This window comes from Papaver somniferum, chromosome 5 (assembly GCF_003573695.1).
Source record: "Papaver somniferum cultivar HN1 chromosome 5, ASM357369v1, whole genome shotgun sequence".
Lineage (NCBI taxonomy): Eukaryota > Viridiplantae > Streptophyta > Magnoliopsida > Ranunculales > Papaveraceae > Papaver > Papaver somniferum.
In genome coordinates this window covers 187,095,091-187,113,387 of record NC_039362.1, presented here as the reverse complement: position 1 = coordinate 187,113,387, position 18,297 = coordinate 187,095,091, and the positions used below count along the sequence as shown (strand labels likewise).

The window sequence follows — 18,297 nt, the reverse complement described above, 5'->3', positions numbered from 1 at the left end:
TTATATTTCGATATTTGATCTTGATGTTTTTGAAGTCCATGTAGTCCTTATTTTATCATGAATGAAATTTTATGCGATTTTTCGAAACAAAAAAAATACTCTGAGAATTTATTTTTTTTCATTTTACTTTAGATATGTTACATCGTAGCAAGTTAAATTTCTTCGAAATTATCCGTAACGGAAGTATATTCTAAATAAATTTCTTTCATTAAAGGAAAAAAAACCAACAACATATATGCGGAATTTTAAAGTACGTCCCAAAACAGATTCATGTGCCCAAATTTGGCATAAGCAATCTGGGACTTTAAACTTTTGCCAATTATGCCAAGAGCCCAAGAACCATTGTGCTTGATATTTTATGCAAATATTTCAATTTCTGGTCAGCGTGGTGGATACAATAAAACTGACATTTGACCTGTAAAGGGCATCAAAATCGACGCAAACTTAAAAAGCAAAGAAAAACCCAACCAGAAGTATCGAACCAAAAACCAGTGGGAAACCATCTCAGCCAACCCTTCCTCTCCCTCTCTCCGTTCGAACGTTTTCCGTTTGATTTGATTTTTCTCCGATCGATCTTACAAGAATCCGGGTAAGTTTTAAACGGTTTTGATTTAGGGGTTCATTTCGTACGAATTAATCTATGTATTTGTTTTCACTGGATTTGTAGTTTTGATTACCTTAAGAGATCCAAGCTTAATTCGTAGAGATTATGATTATATGATTATGTGATTATTTGAATTGCAGAATTTTTGCAGCAGTTTTTTGATCGCATCTTGGATTATTGTTTCTTCCTCACTTGCATAAGAACAGGTATTTTATCTCACTCTCTGAGCGTGCTCTCACTTTTAAGTGATATGTTTGGATAAAGCTGAACTTATTTGATGAAAGAAACCCTAGATTTGCTTACCTTGTAAATTTGTTCATCACTTGCCAACTAAACTAACAAAAAAGTTCAGCATCAGAAATTGCACAAGGATTAGTTTTACCTTTACTGGATTGAACCTTACAATAGCTAACTGAAGAATTGAATCAAAGTTTCTCAGGTTGGTGTTTCTTTTATGTGTTAGTTGGAGGTCAAGAGCTTGGTGATTTAAGGACAGTCTATTCGCGTTTTGTGAGTATCATAAACTCCAAATGCGCCTCCCTTTACTAATGCAAATAGGATTTTGTGCTTGGAATCAGAGCAAAAGAGTGGTCTGGTACTGGTTTCATTATATTTCCTGGATCTGTGGAAATATTTCTTTGTTTTGGATTAAACTAAAGAAAGTAGAATTGACACAAATAGAGAGGAATGTAGGTGAGCATTGGCTTTTAAGTTCAAAGACATGAATGTGGTATTAATCAGTGATAGATCTTAGTGTATTACTTTATTACATCTAATGAACTTAAACCAGCAGTTAACTACCACATGCTAAAATTGAAAGTGTCTTATCTTTTGGCAATTAAAATTGAGTTTGAATCAGAAGAGAAAATTAGTCAATTGAAGACGTGGTGGAAGGTAGATTTTGATATACAGGATTTTGGGAATTATATCATGTAATATCTTTTATATTGTTATATTCGAAAATATACTGAACGATGTCTCAGTTTAATTTTGTTTATAGCCGTAAAATTAGTTTATACTCTAATGAAGTTCACTCGTTGAGCTTTAGCATACTGTTTTCTTTTTTAACTTTGCAGTTGAAAATATTTTAGTTATCATGACACGAGTTGAAGCTGAAACCTAAGTTGATTTTTGCATACCTATTGTCAATTCTCAGTAGATTTTTGTCACTATGTTTGATTTCTGGTTGATTTTATTGCGATTAATTGTTAAAATTTTGGGATTGTTATAGTGGCATCTCCAAAATCTGTGTGTGCTCAATCGAAGCGAGGTTAAGGGAGCAGTAGTACTACTTGATTATGTTTCCTGATTTATTAGTTAATTCATTAGGTAATCGTATGTCTTATTAGTTTTTCAATCCTACTTCACTATATAAGCTTAAAACGTTACAATTATTTGGGGTCTCAATCCTTAACATATTTCAGCTATCTAACATATTACTCTATAGGCGAAAGAGACTTTTGCTGAAGCGTAAGGAACAAGATCGCCACAAGTACATCATAAAGAGCAACCCAGTGTAACGAGCGCACAGTGCCATCATATTTTTGAATCTTTGAAACATCTAACACAGAAAGTTCAAGAATCGTCTCTAGCTTGGAAACACAAGCGTTACCACTGGTACCGTCAGCCATGGAGCAGGTGCCATCGGACGCGCAATCTAAGAGCACCAAATGTGAAACTGGTAGACCCCCCCTCTGTAAATGAATATCGTTTTCGTACTGTCTAATGCCCTTTAAGAATAGGATGCACAGAACTTGGAGTTGACTTGATTTTGCACATCAAACTTCTGTTCCTGTTCTTTTTTTTTCATAAAATAGTGTCCATCTTACTGTTAGTTTGAGATTGAAGTTCTGTTGACTATGCCAGGTAACTTGTAGATGCATTTTAGCAGGGATTTGGGTTCTGCAGTCTAAGACCTTTTTCTATTTCTGAAATGTCAATTGGTAAATTGAAGTACCTTACAAGGTTTTTCTTATTGTATTGTTCTCTTTATTAACAAACTGAGAGGAGTTGAAAGTGACTGCCCAACAATGTCTTATAGAAATCTTGAATCAGGTCTTTTTAGCAGTCTAGAGCGATTCCTTATCTTCTGTTTCATTTACAGAAAATTCCATCTATTTTCAAGGGCACGCCTAAAGCTTCAGAAGTTAAACGTGTCATTTCACTAATAGTATTTCAGATGGATGTTTTTCCTCCCTTAATTCCACATAGTTCAGTGGTGTAAATGGTGATTCCCGTCTCTAACAGTTGAAGCTTCTATAGCTAGTAAATTTAACATGTCAATGAAACCAACTCTTGAGGATAGTGTTATTTTTTCTCTCTCATGCAGGCTTTCCATCAGATGACACTTTAGTTCAGCTTTTTAAGTAATATGTTCACTTATCAAGTTAAATATCTAGAACATGTAGAGCGGATTCCGGATTATGTTATGTGCACAGGGATTTGGGTATTTTGTTTTGCCATTATTTCCCCCTGCCCTCCTTCATAAAAATGACCGGCTTAGTTATTTTGGTGCAGGTGTTTTAGGTAAGGAAAATGGGGGATTGACTTCATCTGCTGAAAAGGTTATACCTGTGGCTGATCCAAATGCACAATCTGCCGAAACTGGTAATCTCATCAAAGTATTGTCTTTTAGATTGCGGTATATGTTCTGCATCTGCTTCCTTTTTTGTCACCTGTTGAACTAGTTTATATTCGTTTGTTTTCCTTTTTGCACTATCTTTGTTCTGCTATCATTGCAATTAACTGACATATGAAATTCAATTCCACAACGTAGTATCCACAAATCAATTTTTTCTTGCATATATTTACGCTTCTTCAATTAAATGAAGATTAATATGTCATACGTTCTGTCTAGTCATCATGCTTCCCTTCAATCTAGATTCAGCAACTCTTTATAACATCTTAAGGGCTGACATATGTTATCTGCTTGTCTTCCCAGAAAGAAAAGCTCGGGTAAATGCTGCATGGGAGCAAATGAATAAGAATGCTTCTATAAAGATGCCCAAAACTTTCGCTAGCAAACCTAGTACAAGAACAATCACTAAAACAGAATCAAAGACTTCTCCTGTGAGTAATACAATTTTTTTTTATTTGTATTTTCCTGTTCTTTTTTTCCCGGCATTACGTGGTTTCAGTCAAAGTCGTTATTGAGACTATAGATTGGTACTTTTATGTTTTCGTTGTAGCTACTGACATTTGGTTTACAGAATTGGATGAGGGCTCTAGGTCTGACACCACCAGCTTCACGTGGGAAGGACATAGCGGAGAAGAGACCTAGTCTTGTACAAAATAACCACACAAGTGAAGAGTCTAAGAAGCTTGCAGCTGCTGCAATATCAGCAGCCAAGGATGCAGCTGCCACGGCTGCTGCAGCTGCAGGCCGGGGAAAGATAGAGGTAAGAACAAGTGTCCAATGATGTTGTCTGTAAATTTGTTGAAAGATGCTGAAACAGTAGTTTGCAATGTCAATATAGGTAACAGAGGTTCGAGATTTTGCGGGTGAAGACATTCAAGTAAAGAAATTAGTTGATGTTGACTCAAAGGAGGCAGCATTGGAGAAAGCCAAGGTTGGAGCCCCTTCTGCAGTTGACACAATTCTTGAACAGATTAAGAAGAAACAGAAGCTAAGTGTGCTTGATAAGACGAAAAAGGATTGGGGTGAATTCAAGGAGGAGAACAAAGGGCTAGAAGACGAGTTAGATGCTTATAAGAAGAGTTCCGACAAGTATCTAGACAAAGTTTCCTTCCTACAGCGGACAGATATGCGTGAATTTGAGCGAGAGAGGGATGCTCGTCTGTCTTTACAGTCCAAGAGAAAATCTGGGGCGCGAGATGAATAGTAAGAGCCACGAAAAACCACTTGCGTGATCTCTAACCTTGCAGTCTTCAGTCACCCACGATCATATTTTTGTTGGAGATCAATGGCTGAAGCATAGGAAGGTGTCAAATTGCTTTCACATGAAAATCTCTCTCTCCGGAAGAAGGAACTGATGAAGGAGAGTGAGTCAGTGACAAGAGAGGGAAGAGCTTCATGTACTTGATATAGACCACGGAAGACAATTATTGGTATTTTTGGAGTCCGTTTGGCAATTTTGATAATGAAAAACATTATAACCCAAAGTGGAATACCTCTTGATTATCTACCCTTGAATTTTGTTGTTTGATATCCGCTACAGGCATTGATTTATCAATGCTTCTGATTGCTCTCTTTACCTTCAGCCTTCTACTGATAACCGAATTGCTCTCTATCACTTTATGTTTCTATTATTCTATATAGCCGGAGTCGTATGGCGTCGCAGGAAATGTTATCTCTAGGGTCATCTTGTTTTGGCTACTCTCATTATGGTTATTACATTCGTGCAAGTTTCAGCAAAAATCGGTCCGATTCAGTAGAGTGGATAACATCTGAGGGTTTGAGTCACTCCACCAACGATTCTGTTGATTCATCAGTCATCACTCACAGACTCGCCTCTTTATAGTTTCTATTTTGCCGGATAAGGCAGTTATTACCGTTAGAACTAAAAGGCTTCAAATTCTAGAGCAGAAATATCTGCTTCTGCCCCTCCATGCTTACTACTACATCTTCTTGTTCAAACCAAGCATACAATCCAACATTTCCAACCCTTCATCTCTTGAAGAAATGTAGAAACTCAAGAGATATAAACCAAATTCATGCTCGAATCCTAACTACTGGGCTTATAAAAAACTCATCTTTAACAACAAAAATCATTCTCAATTTTTCTTCCTCTTCTCATCAACCATTAGTTGAATTCTCTCGTACCATCTTCTTCTCTTCTCAACAAAGAAGGAATCCATTCCTTTGGAATTTGATTATCAAATCATTTTCACATGGAAACGACCCTGATAAAGCAATTCTTGTTTTCATTTTAATGCTTAATCAAGGTTGTTTTGTCTACCCTGATACTTTCTCTTTTTCGTTAGTCCTTAAAGCTTGTTCTCGTCTTGAGTTGATCAAAGAAGGGTTACAGATTCATTGTTTGATTGTGAAAAGTGAATTTGGATCTAATGATGTCTTTTTACAGAATTCTTTGATGAATTTGTATTTGAAATGTGGGTGTATTGAATTTGCTCGGTTAATGTTTGACAAAATGCTTAATAGAGATTCAGTTTCTTGGAATTTGATGATTGATGGGTATGTTAAGAATGATATGATGGAGCATGCACTTGAGGTGTTTCATGGAATGCCGATTGAGGATCAGAATCTGATAACTTGGAATTCGATTATAAGCGGGTGTTCGAAATTTGAAGATGGGTTTGACTTTGCTTGGGGTTTGTTCAATAAGATGCCTGAGAGAGATTTAGTGTCTTGGAATTCCATGATTAATGTATGCCTCAAGTGTGGGAAGCTTGGAATTGCTAGTCATTTGTTTAGTTTGATGCCGCAGAGAGATTCCATTAGTTGGGCAAGTATGTTAGATGGGTACGCGAAATCTGGTGATGTTGATAAAGCTAGAAGTTTGTTCGATGAAATTCCGGATTCTAGAAGAGATACTGTAACTTGGAATGCAATGATAGATGGGTACATTCATAATGGGTGTTCTAAAGAAGCCTTACAGCTCTTTCATGAAATGTGGAAAGGAAGCAGTTTCGTACCTGATCAAGCAACACTAGCTATGGCTCTTTCGGCAGTTGCTGAATTGGGATACATTAGTGAAGGAACATTTATACATGACTACATTCAGAGGAAAGGATTGGATTTGAGTGGTAAACTCGGGGTTGCAGTCATAGACATGTACTCAAAATGTGGCAGCATAAACAGTGCTATGTTGGTTTTTGAAAATTTGGAAAGAAAGAACGTCGATCACTGGAACTCTATGATTAACGGACTTGCGATTCATGGATTAGGTCATCTGGCCTTTAATCTTTTGATAGAGATGGAGAGGGTTTCCATTAAGCCAGATGATATTACATTTATTGGAGTTCTGAATGCTTGCGCTCATTCTGGTATGGTTAAAGAAGGTATGATCTGTTTTGAACTAATGAGAAGAGTCTATGGTTTGAGTCCAAAGCTGCAACATTATGGATGCATTGTTGATCTTCTCGGCCGAGCAGCATTTCTAAAATGTGCCAGAAACTTTATAGAGGTAATGCCTATTAAGCCAAATGATGTTATATGGAGAACCTTGCTTAGTTCTTGTATGAAGCATGAAAACTTCGAAATGGGTATACAGATAGCTAAAAATCTGATCGAACTGGATTCTATGAAACCGAGTTCGTATGTACTTCTGTCAAACATATATGCCGGATTTGGAATGTGGAGTGATGTTAATAGGGTTAGGAAGATGATGAAAGATAGGGATATCAAGAAAGTTCCTGGTTGCAGTTGGATTGAACTCGAGGGAAATGTTCATGAATTTGTAATTGGAGATACATCTCATCCAGAATTTGGAGAGATTTACTCCGTTTTAGACAAGTTATGTCCATTCAATTCATAAAGTAATTTTGCCTCTTATACTCTCTGGTAGGCAGCCGATACAGCAGTCTTATTACAGTGTACACCCTCTAGTGAACTTGCGTCATTGATAAATCAGATTAGCTTACATTACATGAGTTCTCTTTAACTATCTGAGCTTATTGGTTCCACTTCTCAGCTTATTTTGCAGTTCTTATAACAATTCTACATTTATGTACATATTAAAGAACAGGAAGGCTTCATACGGAATCAAGTGTCAACCCCTTATAAGCAACAAACCAATTGCAGTGACAATCAGAGTCGAGGGAAAGCCGAACTGTAGATGCTTCCTGAAGGAAAGGTCGTAACCTAATAGATGGGCTCGACGAGCTTGCTCACACACTATCAAATTTGCAGCTGATCCTAACAATGATAAGTTACCAGCAACAGTACTCACCCATGCCAATATTAGCCATGCTTTCTTTTCGTCTGATGCAGAGCTTAGCGCTGCTGATGCTGCAACTCGGGCTCCAAGCAACAATACTACAACATTTGAGAGAGACAGAGTTAATTAACAATTGTGACAACAACATCAGTAATTGGCAGTAGGAGTATGGCCAACTAATGGGACTTACCAGTAGGTACATTTGAAGCAAGATTTGAGAGGCCAAGTATGACAACAGCGAGCACTATGATTCCGCTAGGATGGTTGATGCGTGCATGAGGCTCCATAAAATCCCAAATGGCGCTTGGTATTCCCGTTTTGTTGAAGCCGTCAATGGTAATAAACATTCCGCAGAAGAATATCAGGAGACCATAGGATACCTGATCAAGGGTACAGAGATGGTTGGATGAGTTTGATAGTGTTTAGCAACAAAAGATACTAGTACTCCATCCGTTTCAGGAAAAGTGATACTTCCGCAAAAATGAAAAAGTGAAAGTATCATTTTTCCTGAAACGGAGGTAGTAGCACATAAAATGGAGAAAGGATTGAAAATCATACCTTCTCGAGGCTTGGTCCTGCATCTTTAAAATCAAGAACCATCAGAGCAAGGGAAGCACTTATGACAGTCCATGACATGTTTAGACCCAACAGAAGTGCAATTAGCATTCCTATTGTGACCAGGTAAACAGATGTTTTCCATGCCAACCTCTTCCATTTCTTTATAAGACCCTCCTTTTCTTCTGAAATTTGAATAGATACCGCCATATCTTTCGGACCATTAATATCAACAAGTTTATTACTATTGCTCATTTCAATTATCGTAACCTTCGTTTCCCTAGATGAAGTCATATTTTCCAACCGAGCGAAAGGGTCAGTAACAGTACCATTCTCTTTTGATTCAGTGTGCATCTTTGCAGAATCACTTCCTACATGGTGTGAGTCCATCTCGAGGCTAGAAGATATCATGTTTCCAAACTCCCCCAGACTGTTCGATCTAGATGATCTGCTGTTTGTCATTTCCCCGTCTAACGTAGAGTTCCATTCTTGAGAAAATGACATGGTCGCAGGTGAGAAGCGGTGGGAAGTCACATCTGCCTCGGAAACTTCTACTTCTTTAATGGAAACAACATCTTCTTCATCCTTCTGAACAGATAATTCCCTCCAAAACATGCACAAGAGAATGAAGGTATTCACAACTATTCCCACAATCATTGCAGGAAGAATCCCGTATACGAACTCTTGGAAACTGATGTTGCTCTGGAGAGCTATGACTAAATTCTGTGGGTTACCAATTGGAGTTGCAGAAGACCCAATGTTCGCACTGGATGCCAAAGCTAGTAAGAACGGACGAGGTGGAAGATTATGCTGCTTAGCAATCTTCAGTACAAAGACAGTGAGAACAACACAACAGGTATCATTGGTGAATAACGCACTTGAAATTGCAGAAATGAAGCAGACGCGGCAGAGTAAATCTTTGGGACCAAGGCTTTTCCAGGAAAGCAGCTTTCCTAAGTACATAAACATATCAGCTCTTTCAAGGTATGTGCTCACAATCATAGTCCCGAAGAGAAGACCGAGGATTGGTAGGTTTACTGCAGAATATGCTTGGTCTGGAGAAAGAACTCTGAACATGACCATTAGCATGGCCCCAAGCATTGAACCAGCTGTCCTTCCGATAGGTAAGAAAGGGACTGCCGGAAACACAGCTAACATCCAGAAGATTCCGAAGGAAAATGAGCCTAAAGCTACCTTTTCAGTTGAAGCTAATGCCATCTTCTTCTTTTCTGCGAATCAATCACCCGCGGCTGCTTGCTCCACAATTGTGAAGAAAAAAGGATTACAGATCCAGAAAACTAGCGCAGCCGCAGAAACAAAAATTTAGATGAAGGGCATTAAGTAATACAACTAAAGCTTAAAGTAGCTAGCCATGGAAAAACAAATTGTTATAATTGTGAATGCGCCTTCAACAACTAAAAGCGAGCACAATGATAAGCTGAAATTGGGTTCTTGGACTATGCTAGTTAGTGCAACGTCTGCCCCACTAAAATCTTGTTTTTGGTACTTAAATTGGCTAAAGAAACTGCAACTTGTAAAAAACAACTCAAGGATCCTTAAAGGCACTACTAAAAATATCTGAAGGTAGGAAACCAAAAATCTTCAATGAAAAAAGAAAAGGGAAGGAATGAATCAGTGAACCTGGTAAAGGAAATTAAGATGGAGATATTTGGAAGTTTTTACCAATATTTCATCAGAAGTGGAGTTGTTCTTGATAAAATGGATGTTGAGGTAGTAGTGTCAAGACAAGAGTGAGTGTGAATGGGCTGAGAGACTGATGGAATGGAAGTGTAAGTATTTATAGGGAAAATAAGATGAGGTGAGAATGTTCAAAAAAAAATTTCTTTTACTTTCTTCCTCTGATTTAAAATTAGTGGAGCTCATAACAAAGAGTCAGGTTGGCCGAGTGGTCTAAGGCGCCAGACTCAAGTTCTGGTCTTCGAGAGAGGGCGTGGGTTCAAATCCCACATCTGACATTCTTTTTTTCTCCTCTGTTGAACGAACAAAGTTCATTTTCCCACATCTGACATTTTGTTCTTCTTTTTTGTTGAGCTCCGTTGTATAGTTTGAGAGATAGATCGTTTTAAAATTTTATTTGTTGATTAGTGTGTATAATTGTAAAAATACTTAAAAATTGTGCACGCTTGAACCAGGTCATCTATTTAGGAACGGTTAAACTACAGGCATGCACGTAGCAGGTGTGTTCTTACTGGTAAATCATGCATTAAAATTTTTTAGTTCAAGTGTTCCATCCCTAATCTTTATTCCTACCGTTTTCAACAATATGGGTCTTTTCATTTTACTATCCTCATTCAATTGGTTTGTCAAGCGTGTTGCAATGGAATATGACTAATGAAGTAATTTGTAATGACATACAAACTATCTCAGTAAAACTAAAAAACGATATGCAAACAACTTTCAAGTACGTATTCTTTTGTCGAGATTTCAATAACAATATATAGTCGGATCATTTGGTTATTCTTTGATTAATCCTATGGGTCTATTTCATTTCAAGTGCAGGCAATTAATATGTATTTGATAAAAAAATTTCTCAATATCTTATACTTGGATTATTTCATATCTTGGACGTTGTCTTAAAAATTTTACACACTTGAACCAAATACTAACGAATTCGAAGATGATATTTTGAAAATATGTTCCTACGGAAAATGAGCAAATTTCAGGACGTCTAACACTACCATCTACTAAGCTTTGAAAATGAGCCACTAAAAATCAACAAATTATTAACCATTCGTAAATTATAATGTCTCTTATCTTGGAATGCATTCATTTTTTTCTAAGTATATAGAGCTTTACAAGAGTAATATAAATACGGGGCACCGTTTAGTTTTTATTCCCAAGAAAGACGTGGATATTGTGAGAAGAAAAGCGTCCCGGGATCCTCTTCTTTTTACTTTAAGCGTAAAACTTAACTAGTATCAACAACTCGAGAACAAAACAAGTAAGGCTGGCAACCCTATAAGGATACAATCCGATCATTTTCATTTGTCAACCATAGACACAGGGGAGGAAAGAGAGTGGGAGCCGGAGGGATTGAACCCCTCACCTCTCCTTATTGGAGAAGTGTCGACAACATAAGTGTTCCATCAAAAGGTCATTTTCTGGAAACGTTTTTCAGTTAGGTGCCAAGGGGAAAGGATAATGACTTTCGGTAGTAGAGATCAATAGAGTATGATATATTGATTGAGATAGATTACAAGATACGTACAGGAGATGCACAACATAATCCTCGAGATAATATTAAGTTTTCATCGACATCTTTCTTTCTTATCAGAGGGAGGAACCCAGAGTCAAAATGATAGAGACTGGCAAAATCGTTTCATCTACATATTTCCCACATATCCCACCCAGTTATTTATTTTAACAATTTGCACCAATGCGGTTGTTTTCCAGATGTTTACCTTTTTTCTTTTTTTTATCGGAATACCTAATCTAGTTAGGGATTTTAACCCACTGGTCATGATTGTTTTGGTTTATATGAATTTGTATTCTCATGTATCAATCGCATTTGGTACAAGTGTTCTTGCGAAATATTTCATAATCTTCAGTTCCTCATCCTTTGCATTTTCTCACCAAAGGACACAGCATTTTTGAATGATGTCTTGTCGTTCATCACACTATTCTCCCAAAAGAAACGTGATTTTGAACTTTGAGAACCATCTTTACATATCGGAAATACTTGCAAAAATCATAAATATTTTTCAAAACATTTACACTAAGTCAATAGGGATTTAATGCATATCTTCAAGATTTATCAAATCATCGCTAGGATTTGTTAACCAAATATTTTAGCACCGCATGCATGCAGTGCTGCATGCATACCTAAACTTGCAACTAAAGGTATATATCTTATACATAATTTGCAAATCCTAATCTGGATTGATATCAAACGACTTGCTAGCTAACACGTATTGTAATGGAATAAGACTAATGTAACTACATACAAACAATTTCGTTTAGCCATTTAGGTGCGGCAGGGAACTCCAAGTCAAACTGATTGCGTTTGGCAAAATCGTTTCTTATATTCCCACCACCCAATTATTTTAACATTCTGCTCCAGTGCGGTTGTTCTAGCCTCAAGTTTTTACATATTGTTTTTTGACGCAATACCAACCCTCCATGTCCCCTGGTACCAATCAAAATACTATGTGATTAAACTATGCACAATTACCAAATAAGGTGGCTCAGTGAGTGTACGGTCATATCCAACTATATAGGTCACATTTTACTAGGGACTAGCTAGGGAGTGAACACCACTAGTAGATGAACCTCATCAACAAATGATTTGTTTTTCTAATATTTACAGTCTCCTTGTAGTGCTCCATCCAACACCCAATCCCATGCATGAAGGCTGAAGCATCTTGTGATTTAATTGGGATCGTCTTTATATAATAACATAATAAAACGTACAGTCGGAAACCATTGTAGTCAGTTTTTCCTCATTTCATACGTAATTACTTTTGGCTAGTTAAACAAATTAAATACAAGATAAAGTATACTCGAATCTTAACATGTCTACCATCTTGTTTTTGTTGTTGGTATAAACAGTCATCAACCATAATATTCAAACGTCCCGTATGTACGTACAACAAACTTTATAAAATTCATAAAACCAAAAGTACCTCACGTTATGCACACTTATGTGAAGGTCTAAGGCCATCAGCATCAAGAGTTTGTGCACTCTGTGATCATACTAAGACGGCATTGGAAGAGGTCATAGCAATAAAGTCTAAAGATACAAGAGAAGCTCAAAATTTCTGTATCAAGATGATGAGCAATACTAAGCAAGTCGATAAAGTCTAAACGATCAACTATGCTTTAAAGTTTTAAACATGGATTACATTATGTTAGAACAAACTAGATCGAGAAACCCTATTAACAAGGTTACATACAAGGGGATTTGTTAGTTTATTACAATTTGTATGTAGTGCCAATGCCATGAAGCAGCATCTTGCAAGTCAATTGGTTCTTTTATGTCTTTTCAACTTAAAACAGTCATAAACCATGTTGCTCTTCTTCCCATTTTAATTACGTGATCAATTTGGTTAGTGAACAGAATTCTACACAAGATATTCTGCAAAAGAAAATGGTTTCCAAATTCAACCACGGGCTCCATGAATGAAATATTATATATTTTACAACTTAATCTATTTGCAAATTAAGACACGTTTAACCCAATGATAGGATCATCATCCCACTTGTATTTGATCCGACCCGTACAGTCAGCAATCATAAAGTCAGCTCAGAAAGTATTGTGATTAGGTAAAATCATTTTGCTATGTATCATGATTCATGGCGATAGCTCCTTGATCGTTTTATCAACTTGCTTGATGACCACGAACTCTGTCGTTAAGCAAGTGAAAATGGTGTCCAAATCTAGAAAGTATCATTTGTTGCTATTTTTGTGTAACTGGGCCTGGGGATCAATATTTCATGACATATACTTCAGTTTTTTCTGTAATAAGTTGGGATTGGGTGGGGTTATTTATTATATTAACACTTGCAGAAGAGATGTTGGAAAATTGCTTTTGAAAATATCTTAGAATAAAAGAGAGATCTATTATGCTGCTACTCTATACCCTGCTGGTACACATATTGTGTTATCATGATAGGTGTCGTGCCATTTGTACGTATTTTGCTCGCGTGTTAAAATGGAGCCTAAAATGTTATCAATATCGGATTTCGGTGAATATCGGTCAAGTACCGAGACACAATATTTCGGTGAATACCGGCGAAATATCGGCCAACACAGGCAATATCGGCGTCTCGTTGAAACACCGAAACCGATATTATCGGCGGTGGCCGAGATTAACTGCATTGGTCATATCTGAACTGACGAGTGACAAGCAATTAAGTCGAATGTTTCTATCATTTTCGATGATTGTATATGTTCCCTTACAGAATGGTGTTGTGAAAGAGAAGATGAGTTGATGATGATAACTTTTAATTGCACATATGCACGAATAACGTAAAACGTACAGTCAGAAACCATTTCAGTCAGTTTTTCTTCATTTCATACGATTACCTTTGGCTAGTAAAAACAAAATATATACAAGAGGCAAGATAAAGTACACTCGAATCGTAACATGTTTACCATTTTGTTTTTGTTGTTGGTATAAACAGTCATCAACCATAATATTCAAGCGTCCCATATGTACTTACAAAACATTCCTTCCAAAAGTCATAAAACCAAAAGTACCTCGCGTTATGCACACTTATGTGAAGGTCTAGACCATCGGCACCAAGAGTTTGTGCACTCTGTGATCGTAGAGTAGTATATTCATGGGTGAAACCAACGTTCTTACTATTCACATGAATCACATCTACTAAGACGGCCCTGGAGGAGGTCTTAGCAAAGATACAAGAGAAGCTCAAAATTTCTGTATCAAGATAATGAGCAATAAAAGCCCCATTAACTGGGATACTCAATTGTGCTTTAAACATGGATCGAGAAACCCCATTAACAAGGGTATTAGTTAGTTTATTACAATTTGTATGTAGTGCCATGAAGCAACAACTTGCAAGTCAAGTCAATTGGTTGGTATCTTTTTGTAACTCAAAACAGACAGAAACCGCATTGCTCCCTTTTCCATTTTAATTACGTGATCAACTTGGCCAGTGTAAAACAAAATTCTACACAAGATATTTGCAAAAGAAATGGTTTCCAAATTCAACCACGGGCACCATGAATGAAATATTAGTACTTTACGACTTAATCTATTCGCAAATTAAGACACGTTTAACCCAATGATAGGATCATCATCCCACTTTGCAACTTGCTTGATGACCACGAACTCTGTCGTGAAGCAAGTGATAATGGTGTACAAATTTAGAAAGTGTCATTAGTTGCTATTTTTGTGTATTGGGAATCAATATTTATTTTCTTTTTGGGGTTTGTTTCCTTGTCATGTTGGCACAGCTTGATTGGGTGGTGGGGCTGGTTAATATTATTGTTAACACTTGCAGAAGAGTATATGCCAAATTACTTCAAGAAATAATAAATCATAGACTAAACTAAAATAAGAAATGCAACATTATACCCTACTAGAGTAGTATAGTCCGACATATAACTGTGCGATCGTCATTCCATTTACATTCGCCTTGCTTGTTTGTGGGAGCCGATCAAATTTTGTCATATCTAAAATGGCAGGCGATTAAGTCGTGTATTTTCCATCATTTTCGATATGTGGTACTGAGTTGTAGAAGAATCAAGAAGATGAGATGCCTCTGAGTTTGATCACTTATTGAATTAAGTTTCAGTACTTGGTGTAATGTTTGAAGTGTTAATCATTTTGTAAACTGCTGAGTTATCATGAAAATTTTAAACTAAGTACTAAAATCGGTTCCCAGTGAACTGAATTTAGGATAAATGGGGGGAAAAGAATAGCTTATTTCATTTGATTCATTTCGTAAACTGAAGAGGTAGATTCATCAGGGAAATTTTGACTAATTTTAAGCTATCAAATTGTAAAAATCGGATAACCAATGAACTAGAATTAGGATTATTTATGTGGAAACAATAGTGTTATTATGCTAGCCAAGACAGAATAAGAAGAGAAATTGGAAAAGGTAGTAGTACTTATATGAGATGGTAAATCCATGCTTGAAAACATACGAGGTCTTAGCAGTTTGCTCAAGATAATGAGCAACAAAATTCCATTCTCAAATGTCAAAAGCTGCCATAGAAACAATGTGGTGGACAGCTTATCCCTTTGGGTTATAATGGTTGTATAAGTCAAAAGCCCATGATAATTATGCCCTTTGGGTTCCTCACCTGTGCTCTGGTTAGGTGCTTGCAGTTGGTCTAAAATGTTTGGAGGATAACTACAACACCTCTTACTACAAGCAGATTGTAATTTTACTTCCTTTTCACTTAAACATAATATCAGAATTCTGCAAAATCAATCTAGAGGTGCGAACTATCAAATTGTAAGGAATTGTTCAATGCGACAATTCTTTACAAACGAAACCAGGAAGTGCTTCAGCATATTCCAAGTCTGTACTTGTAATGTTTAATATTTAGATGCATGATCGAATGACTTGGGAAATATTGCAACATGAATAAGTTTTATTACATTACAATCACTGGACTACATATCTTATAATGTTTACAAAACTAGATCATATGAATGAATATTGTGACTGTTAATCATATATAACTGATATATATGTTAGTTGAACAAATCAAATGCGGAAGCGGGTTATTAATTCATACCTTATAATCGCTTCAAATGCGGATGAATTAGAACATGTGGATCACTTGCGTTTCACGTTCTCGAACCTTCAAACTCAGCGGTGAGTAGGTGCCACAAAAATGAGCACAAACTATATTTCCACAAACTAAATACCTTGTAGAACCTCAACTTTCCCACCAAAGGACACTAAGAGATTTGGGTAGTTCTACACAACTAATGTTGAACACTTGAAGACTTTGCTAACTAGTTTGAATACTCACTTACATACTCTCTAGCTAGTTTGCTTACTCTCCATACTTAGCTTACACTTGCTAAGCTTATTACTTTCTTACTTCTTATGTTTCTACAAATGAAACTAGAAGCCTATTTATACTTAAACTTCAAGTATCCTCTCTTGGCAAGTGTCGAGCATTTGGGAGCAAAAAACAAACACATGGAGTAAGTGATCAAACACTTGTTAGCATCATGCAAATACATGGTGGAAAGAAACAAGACACATGTTTCACCATGGCTTGGTTAGTTTGAGAAGGATTTTTTCCTTTGACAAAGTCAAGCATATGACTTTACTCATCCACCCAAGATGGACTTTGGGCATGCACACACACAATGGGTGCCCATATTTCCAACATCTCCCACTCACACATAGTGTGTGTAATGACAACATGCTTCCCAATCACATTCCTAAGAGAAAAACGTTCATATTGGTAAATAGTTTGTGTGACCGCCGAGATACCTTCATTTTGGGAGCTCCATACTAGAACCTTAGTACGAGTCAGCATGGAGACATCAACCCTTCACAAAGAATGTTCGTATCTCATTACCTCAGATAACACACCTGACACAATACTCTTAATCCCTCTAGAAAGCAGTATTGCACCCATGTACATTTTTATCAATTGTATTCATGATTTTCGACAAACGAAAAATGATGGCCAGCTATAAGTCACAATTCATGGTGTAACATCAAATTTTCTTCCAAGAAATTCATATCGTTCCAATTTAACTTAACAGCTTTCCTAGACATGTATCATCATACGGGAAGTTGCATCGTACTAGAAAACATGCTAAAGTAGCATCATTAAGTATCCTCTTCATGACATAAACTCAAGTCAAATGGGTAAATGAATTGGATATTAATCTAGTGGCTCACACAGCAATGAAGCAGGGAATCATTCATCGCTCTTACAATCGGTCGACTTAGCACATACATCACAAAGTGTATGCTATGGAGTTTCTCCCACTCAAATGGGCATGTCCGGCATAAAAATCATACGCCATACAGATCTTAGTCTAGTCGCCATTTAAGCGCCTAACTTGACTTTCTGTTCCAATAGTCATTCACATAGTAACTGTTCAGAAAATCACATCTGGCTTTATAACAGGTTTCATTAAATGGTGGTCACATTTAATGATCGATCTCTCTGTGAAATCTCATCTTAAACATATTAAGACGACTTATACAAGTATAGAAAAGTGCCACAAAAGCACATGGTTTTTCGAAAAACATATCTTCCGAAAAACGTCTCTTCTTTTGTCTCATCTTGCTCGCTATACTAAGCGCCAAGGCGAATCACCTGTGTGAGTAGGTCGATTCTTTCCTGCCGACAACTTAATCATCCATGTACACATGAAGAGTATTCACAGAGACGGTTAAAATCTTATTTACCACTCAATACGCATTCACCTAATAATAATGTCATCAAATGCTCTTCATATCGAATCCTGCATAATCTCATGTTCTCTGCATAAGATTAGAAAGAAAATCTCGTGGAGATATATCTAAGAACAACCTTTATTCATGCAACCATATCACGTATAACATGGGATCACATATTTATGTGTTTGGCTTTCCATGGTATTCAAGGTCTATGTTTCACACATGCAACATCTCGTGTGCTATCACTGTGAAGTAACACTACGTCCTTTTCATGTTCTGAGGCACCAAGTCTCATAGGGAAGTCTCCTTAACTAGAAATATTCCAAGAGTGCAACTTATTCTGCTTCTAGTGTAAATAGAGAAATGCACCTCTGCTTATGACTACACCAACTGACTGTATGCATG

At 36.8% G+C, this 18,297-nt stretch overlaps 3 protein-coding genes and 1 non-coding gene across 5 annotated transcripts; 3 read left to right on the top strand and 1 right to left on the bottom strand.

Annotated features, from left to right (window-relative positions):
* The first annotated feature begins 424 nt into the window (after positions 1-424).
* LOC113283970 (craniofacial development protein 1-like) lies at positions 425-4,876 on the top strand. 2 transcript variants are annotated; one of them, XM_026533348.1, is made up of 8 exons: positions 425-589; positions 745-810; positions 1,836-1,933; positions 2,052-2,285; positions 3,122-3,211; positions 3,546-3,673; positions 3,814-4,002; positions 4,081-4,876. In XM_026533348.1, the coding sequence occupies exons 4-8, from the start codon at positions 2,234-2,236 to the stop codon at positions 4,444-4,446; spliced, it is 825 nt and encodes a 274-aa protein (XP_026389133.1). In that variant the 5' UTR covers positions 425-589; positions 745-810; positions 1,836-1,933; positions 2,052-2,233; the 3' UTR covers positions 4,447-4,876. The 2 variants fall into 2 exon arrangements, with proteins under 2 accessions (XP_026389133.1, XP_026389132.1); XM_026533347.1 differs by lacking the exon at positions 1,836-1,933.
* Positions 4,877-5,133: 257 nt separating this feature from the next.
* Positions 5,134-7,128, top strand: LOC113283968 (pentatricopeptide repeat-containing protein At2g45350, chloroplastic-like). The gene has a single exon (XM_026533345.1). It carries the CDS (start codon positions 5,173-5,175, stop codon positions 7,060-7,062), a length of 1,890 nt encoding a protein of 629 aa, XP_026389130.1. The 5' UTR covers positions 5,134-5,172; the 3' UTR covers positions 7,063-7,128.
* Positions 7,129-9,806, bottom strand: LOC113283969 (silicon efflux transporter LSI2-like). Its single transcript, XM_026533346.1, has 3 exons — positions 8,023-9,806; positions 7,655-7,844; positions 7,129-7,562 (listed from the first exon to the last, which is right to left on the bottom strand). The coding sequence occupies exons 1-3, from the start codon at positions 9,235-9,237 to the stop codon at positions 7,297-7,299; spliced, it is 1,671 nt and encodes a 556-aa protein (XP_026389131.1). The 5' UTR covers positions 9,238-9,806; the 3' UTR covers positions 7,129-7,296.
* A 105-nt stretch (positions 9,807-9,911) lies between these two features.
* TRNAL-CAA lies at positions 9,912-9,995 on the top strand. The gene has a single exon. It is a non-coding gene; the product is annotated as a tRNA-Leu (tRNA).
* Positions 9,996-18,297: the final 8,302 nt, after the last annotated feature.

What these genes read in the sequence shown, in the direction of transcription:
- LOC113283968 (XM_026533345.1), top strand. Translation starts at nt 5,173, where the DNA reads ATGCTTACTACTACATCTTCTTGTTCAAACCAAGCATACAATCCAACA.
- LOC113283969 (XM_026533346.1), bottom strand. Translation starts at nt 9,237, where the DNA reads ATGGCATTAGCTTCAACTGAAAAGGTAGCTTTAGGCTCATTTTCCTTC. An exon ending in CAGGACCAAGCCTCGAGAAG is followed by an intron (nt 7,845 to 8,022) that starts GTATGATTTTCA and finishes ACCCTTGATCAG; the next exon opens with GTATCCTATGGTCTCCTGAT. An exon ending in TGCTTCAAATGTACCTACTG is followed by an intron (nt 7,563 to 7,654) that starts GTAAGTCCCATT and finishes CAAATGTTGTAG; the next exon opens with TATTGTTGCTTGGAGCCCGA.
- LOC113283970 (XM_026533347.1), top strand. Translation starts at nt 2,234, where the DNA reads ATGGAGCAGGTGCCATCGGACGCGCAATCTAAGAGCACCAAATGTGAA. An exon ending in GAGCACCAAATGTGAAACTG is followed by an intron (nt 2,286 to 3,121) that starts GTAGACCCCCCC and finishes ATTTTGGTGCAG; the next exon opens with GTGTTTTAGGTAAGGAAAAT. An exon ending in CAGAATCAAAGACTTCTCCT is followed by an intron (nt 3,674 to 3,813) that starts GTGAGTAATACA and finishes TTTGGTTTACAG; the next exon opens with AATTGGATGAGGGCTCTAGG.